The sequence below is a fragment of the Lepisosteus oculatus genome, chromosome 26, assembly GCF_040954835.1.
Source record: "Lepisosteus oculatus isolate fLepOcu1 chromosome 26, fLepOcu1.hap2, whole genome shotgun sequence".
Classification (NCBI taxonomy): Eukaryota; Metazoa; Chordata; class Actinopteri; order Semionotiformes; family Lepisosteidae; genus Lepisosteus; species Lepisosteus oculatus.
The window spans coordinates 11,773,037-11,792,821 of record NC_090721.1 but is presented as its reverse complement, the minus strand read 5'-3'; the positions used below and the strand labels follow the sequence as shown (position 1 = coordinate 11,792,821).

Below are 19,785 nucleotides of genomic sequence, written 5' to 3'. Positions count from 1 at the left end.
AATCGGGTTTGCCCAGTATTTTTCCAGGGGGATGCTTGTGTTGTTTGAGGGGTGTGGGAGTGCCAAGCTAGGTGTTGTGGGACCTTATCACTTCATTTTTCAGCCTCCCTTGGTCTGGCTAAAACTGGCTCAGTGACTCCTCACACCTCCAAGTATCGATACCTAATTGCTCCCTGAATGACTTGAGTGTGACTGTTGTTACTGACTGTTCCAAGCTAATAATTCATTGGGACAACTGCAGTTGCCACCATTGAGTGAGAGGCAACATTGAAACCATCCTGGAAATCAACAGAACCTAATCAATCCCAGCCTGCTACTGCCTCAGTGGCCCACATCCTGCGACAAGAACAATTCTAGTAGTTGGACATATGGCGGTATTGCAATTAACGCACGAAGTATATTATCAGTAGAAATGTAGAAATTTGATGTTGAACTACACTGCATCAGGCTATATGTGTGAGAAAAGCTGTACCTTCCGCCCTTCGACTGGAGATTGTTATAATCGTTATTGAACTATCTAAGAAAACCAACCATAATCAGACACACAGGCAGATTTTCAAAAAGCATTTAGAAATTGACAGAGTCAACTGTATCAGCGGTACAGCCCAGGCGTATTTAGACAACATGTCTATATATGTTAACATGTAACAGAAACCGTCGTTGAACTCTCTGTACACGCTTACGTCCACCAAGTCAGCCTGCAACTGCCAGTCCATATCAGGCACCAGTGTCCTGTTTCTATGAGCAAGCTAATCGTACAGCCATTCCGACACATGTCCGCGGCTTGTGCTCACACCCCGGGAACTTGCAGCCCTCACCAGGCTCCCCACGCTGCCGTAACTCCCGGATTCCTTAGGGGTATAATATAGCGCACTCAAACCCACTGCAGTCATGATCGCCTACCCTTGATGGCAATACACACTATATTTATAAACGAGTTTGATGAAAGGTGTTGCTTCTCACTACTATCATTTTACATGGCCATAACTTTATTGAACAAATGGTTTAAATGATCAAGGTCATTGATGGAAAAAGTATGTGAACCCTTATATTTAGGAGCTAGTGGAACCTCCTTTATTGGCAATAATGTCAACCAAATGCTTTCTGGAGCCTTTTTTTGTCAAAAGTGACAAAATATAAAACCCATTCAATGATACAGAAATGTTATAACAGTCTTATGAAAATACATCCATCCTCAAATTCAGCACAATAAACAGAAAACCACAAAACAATATTAAACATTTGTACTACAACTTCTTCCTCATTCAGAATACCTCACTAATTCTTTCCCACTCTATTCACTAGCGTCCATGGATACAGCCCTTGCTTTCAGAGCAATATCTGAATCAAGGTCCAAAGCGGTAAGAAAGCTGAATTACGCAAAGCTCATAAGGCACTGGGCATCACTGTACACCATCATGTTCTACTTGCATGGTCCTACTAGAAGAATATCACCTGTTAGTCTCTGTTGCGCATCAAGCAAAGTACCTGAACTTGACTCTGGAATGGTAACACTGTACAATAAATAGATGAAAGCGGAAATCATGAGCAGAATTTCACACTTAAGTTGAAAAATTAATCGATTTTAAGAAGAAGAGACAGGTATGTTTTGTGACTCACAATGATCCTCTTCTTGATCCAAAAAGGATTCATATTGTGGTGCCCTCGCCTGCCGGTGGAAGGGAAGGCCTGCCAGACTTTGCTGGATGTCCCCAGTGACCAGCGCTACAGCTACGTGGCGTTGGCATCGGCCCTCCTGACGTGTTTCGGCAGAGAAAAGGAGGTGTACGGATTGCTGCGGACAAAGCTGGCCCAACAACGGCACCTATCGGGAGAGCCTCTGGGGCCGGTTGCTGCAGACCTGGCCTACTTAACCGCCAGGTTACCCAAACCCTCTCAGAAGTGGCTCACCAGGAGATAGCACCCCAGGTTTTCCTCTGGGCCTTGGCGGTGACAGAGTTGTAGTACCATGTGATGCTGGTTGCGCCGGTCTCCTTGGAGAAGGGTTTTGTGCTGGCTGAGCAGGCCAATGCTGTGTTTGAGAAGGGCGCTCCTTGCCGGGCAATGGAGGCCACATCAGAGGAATTGTGAGATGAGGAGGAGATGACCAGTGTGGCAACCTGCTGGTCACCTGCTACCTTCCACCTGCTAAGGAGAACTTCACCCAGGAGTGCCAGGCACCGGAGCCCCAGGGCTGCTGGAAGCCATTGAGAAATGGGAGTGGGGCAACCTAAAGGATGGCAGGCCACTCTTGAATCATGCTACCCTGCTCACCTGTGCCTGTGGGCAGGCACTGTCAGCCCCTGGTCGACACCGGCTTGACCATCACCCTACTCCAGACCCCCAGGATGGGTGACCAACAGCCTGCACCTGAGGACGGTGATGGGACACTGCGCAGACTGTGTAGTTTTGGGTCAAAAGGGTGAAACACCTCTTTTATCTCGCCCCAATCCGTGAGGACTGCATCCTGGGGTTGGACTGGGTGCAGCAGGTGAGTTGCTGCCTAGACTTGAGCCGGCGGTAGTTGTGGGTCAGGGGGAATGGATCCGTCTCGCAGAGGGGCGGGATGGAGGGTGTCCGGGGCATGCAGGCTGACTGGAGCAGGAAGGGGGGTGGCTTCCGAGCCACCCAGGCGGGCGGTTGGCAGGGTGGCTGCTGGGGGGAGCGCGGGGGCCAAGCACAGGGAGGAGACAAGGATGCTGTAGGGGAGTTGCTGTGGCATAGCAGTGAGGGCCTCACCGGAGACCAGCAGCGGTCTCTCCTCACTGAAAATAAAATTTTATTCGCGGCAAGGGATGAGGACTGCATCCGCACTGCACAAAATAGACACCGGGGATGCACGGCCTATTCGCATTCCACCCCAGCGGATGGTCCACGTTAAGCAGGAGTGTTCAAGCCCTCCATGTGCCTGTGGTCCTCTCCGGTTGTCCTGATCTGGAAGACGAACGGCTTGTGGAGGTTTTGTTTACTACAAAAAGCTGAACGAGGTAACCCGGAAGGAGTCCTATCCGCTTCTGCGGAAAGATGATGCCCTGGACTACGTTTCAGGGTCAACCTGGTTCAGCTTGCTCGACCTCTGCTGTGGCAACTGGCAGGTTCCACTTGCTCCCGAGACTAGCCCAAAGATGGCCTTCTTCATCGGTCAGGGGCTCTGGCAATTCACGGTCATGCTGTTTGGACTGTGTATTGCCCCGGCGACGTTTGAATGGTTGATAGAGTTAGTGCTGGTATCAGTCCCCCGGAGCAAGTGTGTTGTGTATTTAGATGACCTACTCGTGCATGCCCGGGATTTCGAGCAGGCACTGGCGAACCTACGATTAGTGTTGGGCTGCATTTTGTGGGCTGGGTTGAAGCTCAACCCCAGGAAATGTGAACTCGTGAGATGGGAGGTTACTTTCCTGGAGCATGTGGTCAGCCTGCAAAGGGTGGCTACAGACCCGGTGAAGGTCCCTGCGGTGCACGACTGACTGATGCCCTGCACTGTGGCAGGGCTCTGTAGGTTCCTGGGTTTGGCGTCTTACTACTGGAGGTTTGTTTGGGACTTCACCAGCCTCACCGCTCCACTGCACTACCTCATGGAGAAGGGGTGCCATTTCATGTGGGACGCGGAGTGTGAGGAGGCCTTCTGGGGTTTTCGGGAGGCGCTGGTGGGGGCTCCTGTCCTGGCCTTCCAGGATCCGATGCTGCCCTATGAGCTCGATACTGACGCTAGTGACACAGGAGTGGGAGCAGTACTAGCACAGGAGGGTCCGGACAGGGAAAAGGTTGTCACCTATTTTAGCCAGACACTCAGCAAGGCCATGAGAAATTATTGTGTCACTTGGAGGGAGTTGCTGGCTGTGGTCTGCGGTCTGCCATTTAAAGCCCTACCTGTTCGGGACTCGTCCCTCATGCGTCCCTCCCCTGCCTGTTGAATTTCTAGGAGGCAGAGGGCCAAATGGCTAGCTGGATTGAGTTCCTGCAGGAGTACGACTTCACGGTTGTGCACCATGCGGGGTCTCACCACTGAAATGCAGAGGCTCTCTTGCAGCACCCCTCCGAGGCAGCGGACTGGCGGTACTGTGCCCAGCGGGAGCAGCATGAGGAGGTCACGTCCTTGAGCGGTGTTTGGTGTTGCGGCAGCAGGAGGAGGGCAGTGGGGACCCGCCCCACGCAGGAGGAGCTCGCCCCTCACCCCAAGACCGTGAAGGCTCGTTGTGCTCTGTGGGAGGCCTTTGAGGTGAGGGACAGGGTTCTGTGCTGGGGGTGGCGGGTACCCTCGAGCGGTGAGGTCAGGTGGCAGCTAGTGGTGCTGCAGTTGCTCGCTCTGCAGGGTGGTCCTCCAGGCGGAGCAAGGTCAGAGAGGTGAGGGGCATTTCAGCTCTGCGAAAACCCTGCAGCAACTCCCGGGCCATTTCTACTGGGGTCTTTGCCACCGGAACGTGGAGCGTTTCTGCTGCACGTGTGCAGTCTGTGTGGCCCAGAAGGGCCCTCCCGAGCTCATCCGGGCGCCCCTCCATCAGCACTAGGTGGGGGGCGCCCATGGAGCGAGTTGGGGTGGACACACTGGGCCCATTTCCACACACCAAGGTGGGAAACTGCTACGTCCTGGTGGCAGTGGATTATTTTACGAAGTGGCACGAGGCTTACGCCCTTCTGGATCACAGTATGATCACTGTGGCCGAGGCCCTGTTGGAGGGAATGTTCGCCAAGCTGGGGGTGTCGGAGGAGCTCCACAGTGACCAGGGGTGGAACTTCGAGTCCTAGGTGTTCACGGGGGTGTGCCAGCACCTGGGGATTAAGAAAACAAGGACCACCCCACTGCATCCCCAGAGCCAAGGGTTGGTGGAGCTTTTCAATTGGATGCTCTCCACTCAACTGGCCACCTTGGTCTCGCAGCACCAGCAGGACTGAGACCCCCACTTACCCCACACAGTCTGGGCGTACCGGACCGCTGTGCAGGAGTCAACTGGGTGCACCCAGGCCTCGCTCATACTGGGCCAGGAGCTACGTACTCCAGTGGATCTGGCATTTGATTCACCACTGGGAGGAGAGCCAGCCAGGCCAGATTACAAGTGGGACCTGCGAATACACACATACTCAGCTGAACACTACATTCATTCAAGGCCCCTCAGGACAATTCTGGATCACCCAGACAGCATCTTGTACCTCCAGCAACCTTATTTACTGTATATCTTGCAGTAAATGCCAAGCCATCTACATTGGAGAAACAGGAAGGAGACTCGGAGACCGCTGTAGAGAACACGTCAGGGCTGTTGAGATTAAAGATCTCTCCAAGCCCATTGTTTCTCATTTCACCTCTGATGGCCACGACCACTCTAATCTCTCCGTCTGTGTTCTCAAAGACAGTTTTCCGAACTCATACATCAGAAAGACCACCGAAACTAAAATTATTCTTCAGCTAGGATCACACATTCTCCCTTCCCTTAACGACAGACTACTGTTCTTTTAAATTTTCTCCATTCATTGGAAGTTTCATTTCACACCTCTCTGCACCCATTCTGACTTCACACCTCTTGATTGGCCTCTCTTTCTTCTTTTTTTTCCAGCATGGAATAAACCTATTACTTGTTCCTTTGAACACTACATTGTCTTGTATGTGTGAGAAAATCTGTATGTTTGTTCCTTGGATAGATCAGTTGGTAGAGCAGAGGACTGTAACGGAAAGAGGTGGGGATCTTTAGGTTTAGGTTTTTAATTTGAGGCTTTTTATATATCATGTATGCCTCAACTAGGAGTATATGATCGCAATCTGCATAGTGTACAAAGTAAATTATTTTCACAGTATGTAATTTATTTACACATCTTTGCATACAGGGTTTTTTCTGAGGGGGTCTTGACCCACCTGCCTGAAAATAAATAATAAAATTTTGATTGTTTGAATGCCTGTAGATTTTCTATTTTTGTCTTCTCATTAAGGAAGCCAATTTCCTGGACATCCCCCCCCCCCCCAACTTTATATTTCCTAGTCCTTATAATACCTTACATACAACAGTCACAGTTTCCTTACTAACTGCATGCATTAAAATTGTCTGTAGGTGCACATCAGCACATAGTAGGGGGGCACGCTAAACCAGCCATTGTGTCAAAGCACTATCTATCCCAATGGAGGAAGCGCAGTGCAGAGCTAAATGCTCTTGCAGAATCCAGCAGTGATGATCAAAATGAAAGTTTTCATGAAGATGACACTAAGAATGAAGATGTGGAACAATCATCTGGTGATATGGGTGCTAGCGTCAATGATGACATTATACATCAGAGCTCAAATGTCTACGGGTACACTAAAGATGTTCTTTCTTCTGAAGAAGAAATCTTGAACGAGGAGCAGATTTTTTACTCTGATGAATCCGAGGTAACTGACCCCAGTCCTGAATCTATTGACCTTGTAAACTGACCCAGCAGGGCCAAATCTATCTACTGAACTTGTAGCTTGGTCAGCTAAGCATGGTTGTAAAAGAGAGTGTTTCAATGATTTATTGGAGATATTGAGACATCAGGGGCACAAGCTTCCAAAGGACTCTCTTACAACCACCTAAGAAAGAGCAAGTCAGTGATAAATTTAGGGGCTAGTACATTTACTTTGGATGAAGGTTACTACAACTTTGGAACTTTGTTTTCTAAGGCTGAGCAAGTACTGCATAAAAGTGCAGTTAATACGTGAACATGTGTTTGTTATATTGAATGGTCGTGTGTAATGTGTATGTCTGATTAGTTGATTAATGAAGATCTAGTAGTAAAAATAGCGTCCATATTATTTCCAGATAAACCAACTTCGGAGAGTACTCAGCAGTGATGCCAGAGAGTGTGAAATTATTGATTATTGATTTTTTTTATTTAATTTTTTACATGAAATTTTTACTTTGATCAAGTACACAAAATATCTATCCACAAAATATAACTTATAGATACCTTTGTGCTAACCCCTGAATTTGCAAGGTGTAAAACTGGAAAATTGTCTTTTAAAATATTACTACAGTCCTACATTTGATCCTAAACATCTGAGTAAATAAAAGCTGAGTGGGAACTCACTTGAAAAATATTTAAACTCAGTGATAATTTGATTTTCAGACTGATTTTCATGAACTGATGGTAGAATTCAAGAAAAGAGGGGCCTGGGAGACACAAATCTTTGTATAGTAATTAAAGGTACTCTTATTCTATATTGTACTTCAAACTTTGGGTACACTTTAATTAGAACAGACTTCATTACTATAATGCAAGTCAAATTTTATACATTGACTAACCTTTGATCTTAGTAAATCTTAATGGTTCTTTTTTTAGATTATGTTCAAGAAGAGATTAGTCATCATTTCTTTTAGTATTAATTAACTAAAATGTTCTCCTAGCTGCAGTGCTGAAGTCCCACCTAACAGCAACAGAAAAATAAATAAAGGAGCACACAATGCATTATTTGAAGAATGTGTATGCAAGGCAGGGGGCCAGGAAGACTGGACACTGAAAATGATAAGGTGCTGTTAGGACAATTAGACAGGGCTTTGCAAATGGTGGACAGTAAAAATCTTACTAACTTCACATTGCAATAATATTTTCTTGAAAATACAGAAGTTGTACATTTTAAAACTTACATTTGGATCGAAATGTGGTTTTAAGTTTGATATTAAACTCTCATTCAATTAGCGTGTGGCTTGTCATTCTTGATATCAATTACAGTTAGCGTGTTCATGTAATCAGCAATTAGAGTTCACATCAGCAATGTAACTATTATTTTTAATATTTATCAACAAAGGGTACTCAAATCACATTCTATTTGGACTAAATTGTGCAATATACCATATACGTGAACCCAAAATTGCATCTTTAATATGGTAAATAGCTCTTGCTCTGTCATTAGAGTTTGTAGTTTTGATGCAGGTATAGCAATTATTGAACACTAGTTGCTTTTGATGATTTACCATGTGTTTGTCATTACTATATGTATATATTTTGCCATGTTACTAGAATAAGTGCAAACGGGGATGCACTTAGCTAAGCCTGGCTATCATGATCAATGGTCATCCATTGGTGCCTCTATCTAGGGAGTGCCAAATGGACATCTGGACTGCATTCCTAAGTGTCAGGAGTAAGTGACTCATATCTCACCTTGATCAACCAATCAGGGACTGGCAGGGCGTTGTAACACCACGTGGGTCTCCAATGCCCACCAAATTCTCAACCAATCAGCACACATCTGTGTCTTGGTCAAAAAGGGAGCCCAAACGTATGTCGGGGCTCTCCTTGGCCATTTTTGCGCATCCTCAGAGACAATCATGTGACAACTGCTGTTGTCTGCACTGGGACTTGGACTTTGTTCTAAGCGCGAGGCCGAGGATCCCGTACGTACTCAGAATTCTACCAACGTGAATGCTCCGCTTGATCAACGGCAGCCTACAGTTGGACCTTCGTCGACAACCTGAATAGCTTATTCAGAAGCAGCGCTGGACCGGGAACGAACCAGCTTCTTCCCGGGCAAAAGAGTGACTTGTGAGGACTCGCGGCCACACTCTGTGACTTTCTACTAGCCAGCCGGACTGCTGGTAGATCCCCTCGAAGCAACGACTGCCCTGTGCGCCGCAGTTAGATTTCTCAGCCCGTCCTACTCCGAGCTGCACCTCAACTGGTTGGCCGGTAGCCAGAGGACGCCAGGACAACCGCTGGAACAGAGGCTGCAACAGAGCCTGTCAGCTGGTTTAGTGATCGTACCGGGAAATTCCAAATCCATACACAGTGGATAAGTAAACCCCATGTTCTACAATGTGTCTCGAGAATTCAACTGTACCCCAACACAAGTTGGTATCAATTTAATTCATGAGTAATGTATTTACTTCTGAGTTTAGAGTAACAGTGGGTAATAACACTGATTAGCGATTTGGTGTAACCAAACGATATATATTGACACATATTCTCTGTTGTGTATCTTTTTGTGTTTGCATCTCTTCAAGATTATATACCTTGTATATTGATAACCTTCACAGTAAAGTCTGCCGCTTGTATCCGGGCAGACTGGTATATGTTTGGTGCACAATTTATGTTCATAAATGTATCTCGTGCATTGAACCCGTGTGTGTGCATTGTCAGTTGTTCTGACGATTGATTTTCTAAAAGCCAAAACGAACCACCTCTTGATTACTGCTACAATTAATAACTGTCTCAGTAAAACCATCAAACCACTACATTTATTGGCGTCCCTGGGTGGGCTCGTTTAGAATGAAATGAGAATCAATTGCACAGAATAACTGATGTTGCTGTGAGTTTAAGTTCAGCACAGCACCATGGCTTCTATACGCGAATACCGGGTGTGCTGATAACTGCGTAAAGAAATCCCCCTGTTTTCTAGCGTTTAGTGTAAGGTGTGCTGATTGGAAATCCATCTGCTCGGGTGTTAAGATTCCATACTGTATTTTGGTAAAAGGAAAAAAAAGGTAATACTCTTAAAGTTTCTCTGACGTAATGACAATGGCTGCAACATATGTCTGAAGTGGAGTCTCTTATAAGTACTATTTCTAGCGACGACAATCCTGGTTACTGGAGCGGTATCGAAAAGTTGAACTTTGATGATATTGAGAAGCTGCAATTAGATTTAGTAGCTAAGGTAGCGAACCAGCTTAACACAGGAGGGTCTGTGAACGCAGTTCAGGTCCTGTCTAGTTTTGCCTTAAATCTAGCTGAACAGCTGGAACTGTCTTTGTCCAAGCTGACAAAGTTTCAAAAGCTTCAGGGAATGCTAGAAGGATATGAGGCGGAGCAAGCTGGTTTGTTGGATATAATCAGAGAAAAGAGAGTGAAAAATGAGGAAAGTGAAGACCGACTCAGGGAAGTTTTAGGTAAATTACATGACCTGTCTGCTAGAGAAACTGCGGCTGAGGTAGCAAGGAGAGACCTGGAAGCGAGCTTGAAAGAAAAAGAAAAAGAAATTGAGAGTTTAAATGAGCTCAGCCAGGAAAGGCAAAAGGAGTTAGATGCAGCCGTACTGGAAGCAAAACAGGCTAGATCCCACTTGCATGCCAGCCCACCTAGCAGCCCGGAGCGCTCACCCAGTGCGCTGGGAGGAGGTTTCTCCTGGCCAGGGTCTGTGGTTGGATCAGCATGGGAGAGATTGCCGAGTTCTGTGTGAGATGCAAGGGCGATTCAATTCAGGCATAGACTCCTGATCACAGCCGTCTCCCTGCCCGCGGAGAAACCATAAAAATTAACCTCCACTACCTGAGGCACCTAGCCAAGGATGTAGAAAGGTTTGACCCGTCAGTGTCAGGGAATAATGTGGAGACCTACATCGATGAGCTGAGATATACTTTGTAGTTTATGCCCGAAGTGACTGAACAGGAAAAGGCTATGTTAGTTAGGAAAACTACCAGCCGAGCGGTCCAGGAGTGGATGTCTAGACAAGGACCGGAGGTCTGAAAGAGCTTTTGAGGAGCTGTGTCAGGCAATGATCTGAGGATTTTCGGCTTTTATCGATCCCATATCTGCCGTGGCCGCTGCGCACCATATTAAGCATGAAAAAGCTGAAGCCCCTCGCGACTATTATGAGAGGCTTAGGCGCACCTATTTTGCAGGGCGGAATGAAGAGGGTTGCGAAGAGAACATGAATTTAAAAGGTTTAGAGAGATCAGGACAGGGTAAACCTTCCGTACCGACTGCCGGAAGCGTGAATGAGCTGAGGGGGACCACACCCCTCCTCACAGGAGGAGGCGAGGATCTGCCCCAAGCCCCTCCCTCAGTCTATCTGATTGGGTGGGAGGGTTCCTGCCTGGAGGAAGGCTGTGACTCTGAGTTGGGCGCTGACCCCGCCCCTGAAGTCAAAGAAAAGGCAGGCTTCAAACAATTCTTAGGGAATATCAGCCAGAAAGGCAAAGCAAGGCGTATTTATATCAAGGTTTCTCTTGAAAACGTCTTAGATAGAGAAGCACTGATTGACACTGGGGCTGAAATTAGTTTGATGTCAGCAGATCTACTCAGCGAGCTCAAACGACTAGCGAAAGGAAAAGGCATCAGACTTAAGGTAGAACCGTGTGAGATAGATATTTCCAGCTATACCCAGGATCATGCCAGGATCACACACCGAGTGTGGGTGTCACTTAGGTTCGGGCCAATGAACGTAGTGCATCATGTTTACATCGCTAGGTTTAAAACAGAGCCACTACTCATTGGCCAAGACCTGCTTAAGAGGCTGGAGCCTCTGGTGGACTGCCAGCGTGGGCTCATGTCAAAAACCCTAAGCCTGTCTTACAGTGAAAAGGGGGGTTGAGTGGTTATGCTGTGCTCACACAGTGCCCACTGAACAGTATAGCTTTGTTGGAGGTTCCTCCTGGTTCCTCTGGACAATAAATAAATGTCTCTTCTTGCTTTCCAAAACTACAGGGAAGTCCTGCCCAGGCCAGCACTCCCACGGTCTCCCAACTACAGAAGCAGTGCTCCGAGCAGCTGCTTGACCCAACCAGGTAAAGCACACCCCTTTTTCATCCCTGAAGAAGAGTGGATCTCTCTGTCCGGTAATGAATGGGAGTCCTTTCTGTGCATCCTGGCACCTCAGGGGGACAAGGACTACCACCCTGTGGTGGTGGGAGAGGTCCAGGTGGCAGAAGTGCAGGTTGATGATGTAATTCTTAGCCTCAGCTCTGAGAAGTCCATAATCAGTGAAGGTCTCTTCGAGGACCTGTCGCAAAGCCGTCAGGTGACCCTGGTGACGCAGTCACAGGTTCTGTGGTGGGCACCCCCACCTCATAGGTCCATTTGGAGCAAAGGAAGCTGTGTAGCTTCCATCTCCATCGGAAAAAGGAAGTTTGCTCACTACTTCCAGGTAGCACCTCAGCCGACCCACTCAGTCTGTATTGGTGCAGACCTGTTGGTTCAACTGGGCGCCCAGCTGGACACAGTAAACAGTGTGCTGTGGACACGGGTGAACCCAGATGCCAACTCTCTAAGCGGCGACCCGAGAACATTCGGTCAGGTCAGACGATTTCTCAGGCCTGCCAGGTAGTAAACGAATCGGACCTGATCTTACTGCGTCGACAGCAGGGTTTCTGGTACGCCTAGTCCTAAAGAAGGGACAGAGAATGGACGCCGAGATGGTTTTCTTCCAACCATCAGCTCAGTTTATCAGACTGAACCTAGCAGTCTGTGGTACCCCCACTGGAACGGAATGGCCGAGCCACCTGTTGGTGCAGAACATAGCAAAACAAGATGTCAAAATCCCTGCTCGCACTGACATGGGACTGGTAATTGACAATGGGTTCTATGATTTCAAACTGGCCATCCCAGTACTGGGGCAGCTCCCTGGTCCCTTGGCCAGGGAGGGGGGAACCGAGTCTACACCTACCCCCGGTGGATGATTGCAATTATGCCAAAAGAGGGATTCCGCAACCAGGAGGTGTGCAGGGTGGACCTTAGCAATAAGGATGAGATGGTTGTGTACACAGTACACGCAGGTGTTCCGACGGACCACTCAGCCAAGAGTGCGACCCGGGATACCGCCATGCCGTCAAAAGCGGGGTTCCTAGAGCAGGTACAGGAACAGATTGGTAAGGCAGATGCCCTGGAAACGGAAAGCCAGCGTCAGCAGCTGCGTCCAGGCAGTGTTTGCACGAGACGCCTATGACTGCGGGGTGATGGATTTGCACACAGTGCGCATTCCCACGGCCCCTAGCGCCCGCCCAGCCTATGTCAGGCAGTATCACATTCCCCTCACGGCATACGAGTCCATAAAGAAGATGTTGGATGCTCTAGTAGAGCGACAGATCATAAGGGAGTGTAACTCCACTTATAACTCCCCACTGTGGCCGGTGCTGAAACCCAATGGTAAGTGGCTTCTGACCATTGACTACCGGCAGCTAAATAAACAGGTTCCTTTGTCACGATTGCCAATGATCTACCAAGATCAGGAGTTAGCCAAGTTGACAACAGCGAAATTATTCACCACAGTGGATGTGGCCAATGGGTTCTGGACCCTTAAGGTAGAACCAACAGACCAGTACAAACTGGCCTTTTCCTTTGGAAACAGGCAGTTCATCTGGAATCGATGCCCCTTTGGGTACTCTAACTCCCCAGCGGAGTTCAACATATTTCTGCACAAAGCCATGAGTGATGCAGCTGCCAGGGGCAACCTGGTCTATGTGGACGATATTCTGATGCGGAGTCAGACCTGGGAAGAACACATGGCAGAGATCAGGCATGTGTTGACCCAGCTCTCCCGTGCAGGGGCCAAACTGTCCCTGGCTAAGGTGTAGGACCCAAGTGGAGTATGTGGGACTATTGGTTGGAGCCCAATGCATACAGCCACAGTCCAGCAGAGTCCAAGCTATCCAGAATATGAAGTCGCCCACTAATCTGTCTGAACTGCGCAGCTTTCTGGGAGTATGTAATTATTCCCGGCAGTTCATTGAGGATTACGCTGAAATAGCAAGGCCCTTCCACAAGCTGTTGCAGAAAGGCGTGCCCTTTGAGTGGGGGTCTTCCCCAGAACAGGCTGTAATGGAGCTGAAGCGCAGACTTGGTAGTGCGCCGTGCTTGACCTACCCTGACAAAAATAAGGTCTTCTACCTTGAAGCAGGGTTCTCAGAGCACTGCCTTGGGGCTGCTTTGAGTCAGCAATATGACCAAGAGCGAAGGGTGGTGGTATATGCCAGTTGAGCCCTGACCCCAGTGGAGCAAAAGTTCTTGGACTGCAAGAAGGCCCTGTTGTCTACGATCTGGTCGGTAGAACACTTCCGTAGTTATGGTGGGGACAAAAGATCATCATCGAAACCAGCCACCAACCTGTGACATTCCTGCACAGCCAGAAACTGAAAGCGGGCAGGGTGTCAAATAGCAGGATTTTGGCATGGATGGTGGCCCTACAAGGCTACGAGATAAAGGTACATTATTCACAGAGCAAGAAAATGTACCTGGGACAGGGCCTGGCTTTGGGCAATTGTGTCACGGCTGTGACACTGACATGGAAGCTCAAGAAACTTTTCCCGCTGCTGAGCTACCGAACAATCATCAGTACTACGATGAGAACGTGGCCCAGGGCTTACCCACGGCCTATGCTGACGGTTTCTCTTTTCGCCACGAACAGCAGGTGCTAGCAGGGGTAGGAGTAGTCTGGCAAGACAATACTCCCTGTGGGCCGACCCATTATAAGCTAGGACCAAAGACTAGTCAGTATGCGGAAGTAGCTGGGGTGCTAATCACCCTCCAGCAGGCCCTGACACGTGGCCTTAAACAGTTTGTTATCTGTAGTGACTCAAACTACGCCCGACGCAGCTTCATGTCCCATCTTCCGTATTGGAAGGGTAACGGCATGAAAAATGCCCGGGGCAAGGAGGTAAAGAACAAAGAGTTGTTCCTGGCCAGTGACAAGCTCACGACCGAGGCTGGAATGATGGTTTACTGGAGGAAGGTGAAGGGACACTCCCAGGTGAAGGGACCCGACAAAGACGGGAATGATGAGGCAGACCGGCTGGCCAAATCTGGCGCGTTGGAGGGTGAACCCTGGCAGTTCCAGCAGGAATGGCTACCCCCAGAAACCATGGCTGAGGTCAAGGCGGTCACCTGAGGCAGGGCTAGACAGGATGTCAGAGCTGACCCTCAATCTGTAGTGCTTGGGTCACAGGGTTTTAATACCGATCTTGCGGAAATGCAGAAACAGGACCCAGCAATTGGGCAAATGTATCGGCATATCGCTGACCCAGTGTGTCAACCTCTTTCGGAGCAGGTGCTGAACCAGTCTCCGGAGCTGAAGGAGCTGGCAGAGGTGAAAGACAACCTAAAAATTATAAAGGGGTTGTTGGTTTGTGTACCAGTTGCACAGGGTGTCCCAAAGTGGGTAGTTCCCCGCTGTCATCGTGGGGTTATGATCCAACATGCTCATGACGAACCCTGTGGGGGTCACCGGGAAATCAAGGCCACGTACGACACTATCCAGCAGGTGGCATTCTGGCCTCACATGGGGCGTATGTAAAGGGGTGTCTGACGTGTAGCCAGTTCCAACCATCACGGCCCTTGCACCGTGCACCACTCCAGAAAAAGGACATGACATTCCCCTGGTCCAATCTACAAATGGATTGGGTGGGGCCACTGGTGAGGTCATCCAGAGGGAATAAATATTTCCTCACTGTTACATGTGCATTCACAAAATGGATTGAGTGCCTCCGAGCACCCAATGACACGGCAGTGCTGTTGGTGAACCGTGTGTTCAGTCAAAGGGGACTTCCCCTGACTGTGGACTCGGATCGGGGACCCCATTTCACAGCTACAGTAATGGCAACCCTGTGAAATATGCTTGGGGTCAAGGCCCAGTTGCATATCTCCTACCACCCTCAATCCTCGGGTCAGGCAGAAAGGGCAAACCGAACGGTGGTTAGTATGCTCAAAAAGTTTGTTCCGCCAGCAGTAGGGACTGGGACATTAAGCTGCCCCTGGTTTTGATGGCCATCCGAGCTACGCCCCATTGCTCTACGGGGGTCCCACCTTTTGAGATGATGACAGGTCAGAAGATGACTCTTCCCCTACACTGTCTCTATGGGGTGGAGGACCTGAGCACGACGGGGGCTGCTACGGCCCATCAGTATGTGTCAGACCTGCACGCACATCTGCAGGCAACCTTTGCTTTTGCCCAGAACAATCTGTGAAGGAGTGCAGAGGGTAGGAAGGCATACTATGACCAAAAGGCAGTTAACCAGGAACTCCAAGTAGGAAACAAGGTCCTGTACTTCCAATTTGTCAATCCCACAGGGGTGGAAGTTCTTACCCAGTTGGACAGCACCCCACGAGATTGTCGATAAGGCATCACCGCTAGCTTATCGAATTCGGCTTGAAAAGGGAAGGCAATCTCTGGTCTACAAGTGGGTGCATCGCAACCACCTCCAGTTGTATCGCCCACCTCAAATGGCGCCGGAGGACACAGAATAGGGTTAAAGTCCAAACCCGATCAAGAGGGGGGTGCCCCTTTGTAGCTGCAGGTAGTTAGGTACTGTAGTGTAGGTCCTGCTAGAAAAATATATTCAAAATTATAGTGGAACTGTACCATGTGCCTCATCTGTGTTCCAGAATGGGAATCCTAAAACTGCCACGGCTGGTCCTGACAGTACTGTGGATCGCCTCGACACAGCCCCTTGAAGTTGTGGAACCCGGTCCTCCTACCGGCATAATCCTACAGGACTCTCCCGGATTGTTATTAACAAATTGCAGAACATATACTCAATGAGTGTATGTACGGCTGGACCCAACTGATGTGTTTCGGAAGCACATCAACATGAACAGTAGGGTGTCTTAACATGGTAGGCAGTGGGATAAGGATACTGTATGGCATGCCTAGCTAGACACTATACACATGCTCTGCCAGCTGAGGAAGGCAACAGTCACCCAGGAGGAGATGACAGGCCTCAGCTCCCCAAAAAGGTTCTTGGGGGGTCTGATTGCTGCGGCCTCCGCCGTGGGTTCGCTGGTCTGTTTGCTGCTAACACTTTCACCCTGACCACCCTGAGAAGGCAGGTGTCTGGGTTACGTAAGGAAATAGAAATTTATGACAGGCTGTATCAACAGCAGCAGCGGCTGGAAAGCCTAGGGAAAACCTTACAGGGCACAATTGTAGCAGTAAACCTTCATGCAGCAGTGTTAAATAACACCCTCCACACCATGGCCAGGATTGTCGACGTGTTACAGTGGGACTCTGCTTATGTGCAACAGGTCAGAATGCTGATGCAGGATCTGCTCAGGGAGCTTAGTGCCACGGTAACTAACCTAGCCATGGGACAAATTCCAACCTACTTGGTTCCACTTCCCTTAGTAGAAGAAGTACTAAGGACAACCACTTCTGAGATGGTGCAGCCATTGCAAGCACATCTTGCATACAGTCTAGGCAGTGCCATTCCCATACATTTAAACCCCGAAGCCAAGGAAATAGGTTTCCTGTTGAACCTTCCCATCGTGAGTAGCAAGGATATCTATAGACTCAAGTCTATATCGAACACTGGCTTCTGGAGGGGGAACATGCATGTGAAGTTGACCACCCCACCGCTCGTAGCTAACCAGGAGGATGATCCGAATTTGTACCTTGTTCCAAACCTGGAACTGTGTATATCAACCAAGGATATCCACTGGGTATGCCCAAGTAAGCCATTCCTTAGGGACACAACTCAGAGGTTGTGTGGTATCAGGAAGGGGGCTGCCACTGAAAAGTATAAAGCCACAGTAACGAGCAGAAGGGAGGTTAACGAACCCAAGGTTGAGCAGGTAGGAAAGCAATGGCTGGTCAGCACACCACAGTTAACTGTTACAATAACCTATGACAGACATGATACAGCTACAGAAGTGCAGCTAGCCAACCAAACAGTTTTTCTACAAGTTCCTGAAGGAGCAACGAATCTCAATGATTTAGCACTATATCACCTGGAGTCAGAACTGTATGAAATGGAACTCGAGATTGTGGACGCTTTCAGAGGACACAGCATTGACTTGGATGACAGAATCCAAGAGACAGTAAGCCTTGAGGGGGTACAGTTAGTCGAATTTGTTTTCAACGACACAAACTTACAAACTACGCTGGTAGGTCCCAAGCACAGTCGTTGTGGATCCTCTGGGGAGCTGGGAACAGTAAACGTGGTCATCTTGACACTGCTGCTGGGTAGCTGGTTATGGCTGGGGTAATGTGTTGGATGCTGTTCTCTTGTATCAAAGCCTTGCGAGGTAGTTTCAATGAGAAAAAGGGAGCAATGGTGTATCACCGAAATCAGGTAACCACTCCCAAACGTCTGCCTGCTGCGGAGCTATCCGATACTGATAGTGAACTGCCGGAAGTTTAAGGTCTAGGGCTAATGATGATGCCCGATATCTAATTTCTATGTACCTTATAACCGAGAGCAGGTATACGCAATGTTCTTTCCAACACTATTTCCTGTACAACTTCTCGAGAGGTAATGTGAATATTGGGTGGTAAAATCCACCATGGTACAACAGACAAAACTTAACTCTGTTTTTGTTTTGAAGGCAACAACGCCTTTCTCCTGGATGATGCGACGGCAGCCATAGTGCGCCAGAACGCTCACCACACACCAGCTATCAGTGGGGAGGAGAGCAGAGTAGCACTAAAGTCTCTGCCAATGTGTGCTAGAACAGTCCAGGATGCTGGTTCTGCCGGCGATCCACTCCTGGGTCCCTGCTCCGGACGTCCAGGATGCTCACCTTGGTGTCCTTCCCACACCTCTCTGTGCAGACCGGACACCCGCAGTGCAGCTCTTCACCACTACCATATTTTTTTTTAATTTTTTTTTTTACTTGACCTTATACTGCATCCAAATGCTCAGAATACCCCACTCCTGGTACCATTTGTAGTCCGGGAAATAACACACCATACTTCAATAAATTTAAATGGGGATTCTTTTTATTCTGGATCTGCATGAAATCATAAAAATTAGTGGTTGTATTATTTTCTGTTACAGAACTTAGACTGGATGCAGTATAACCTTTAACCCGAAAGATTCACATAGATATACATGGAGATATACACACACCAGGATGCACAAAGTGCTACTTAAATGACAAAGACAAAGGAAACAAATACGGTAGTGGCAATTTCACTAAGGAAAGAAATACTCCACATGAATACCACATTCTTCATTGGTCCCATTACATCACAGAAATATAAAAACAAAACTACTCACTCTTTAATCTCGTCTAATCCAAGACGCACAGAATACCACAGTCTTCTTTTAACATGCTCTGAACAAGTTAAACAGAATAAGGTCATTCTCAAAGAACAAAACAAATCATTTCCTCCACAAACAATGGTTAAAGAAATGCAAACTAACAAAAATGTATGACCATTTACCGTTACAGACATGGAACCTCATGGGAGTCGGGATCACTTCATCCCTAAACATCCATCAATTTTGTCTAACTAATATGTCACCCTCCCCTCATATATCAACAATATACATCTCTTTCAAGGATTTCCAAACTTCATTTTTAATAGCTACACCATCAACTAAATTCTGAACATTTACCTCTGCATTCACATCACATGTAGCCACACACCACGCTCAACTTTACGATGTCCACTTCCACAATTACTGGCGCACTGACGTCACTCACACATGCATGTCTTAAAGAGACAGCTACCAATTTCAGTGTCAGATTTCAAATATCCACTCCGTAACCACCCGGTTACATATATATATATAATAAAAAAGACATCAAGTGAAAAATAAAAGTGCAAAACTAAAAGTATATTCTGTCAGACGTGCTATAATAAGATTTGATTAGTGGCACTATTGTTAAACAAAGAGGGTGGGTTGTTGAAATGCACTTATTGGATAGATTCCAGATTCCAGTTTCCCCTTGGGAATATGTCATAGTGTCTGATGTTATCCGTGAGAAAGTCACTATTTCAGTATTGACCTTCCTGATTTTACAGTTAATCTGTTCTTGGATGGTGTGGAAATAAAAGATAAGAAATGCAATATTAATCACATATGTGTAGCCTCTGCTTCATTTCTCCTTGCACATCCTTCTTCGAATTCAACATGTGAAAATATTCATTGGAAATTAGTTTGGACAACCCGCTGTCTGACAAACAAGGTTAAAGAAATAACATTAAGATACAGCGGGTGTTGTCCTTTAATTTTCGCTATTAAAGAGTGTGGTCTCCAGTTTATCAACAACAAGCTCAGACAGTGCTCATTCACATCACTTATATGGGGCAGCACACCAATTCAATAATACTTTGCAGTACAAGCTTAGCTTTATAGGCCTCTTAATTCAAACAAATATCAAACCGCCATGATGCAGATTCAAACTCGGGTTGTTGTG

The 19,785-nt window shown here is 47.7% G+C and overlaps 1 protein-coding gene across 1 annotated transcript in view; it reads left to right on the top strand.

Moving 5' to 3' along the window:
* The window catches only part of LOC107079968 (oocyte zinc finger protein XlCOF22-like), a 69,456-nt gene extending 50,061 nt beyond the window's left edge, over positions 1-19,395 (top strand). Inside the window, exon 3 of the mRNA XM_069184363.1 lies at positions 17,965-19,395. Within this exon, the coding sequence (XP_069040464.1) occupies positions 17,965-18,239 (275 nt within the window). The 3' untranslated portion in view covers positions 18,240-19,395. The remainder of the gene's footprint in view (positions 1-17,964) is intronic.
* Positions 19,396-19,785: the final 390 nt, after the last annotated feature.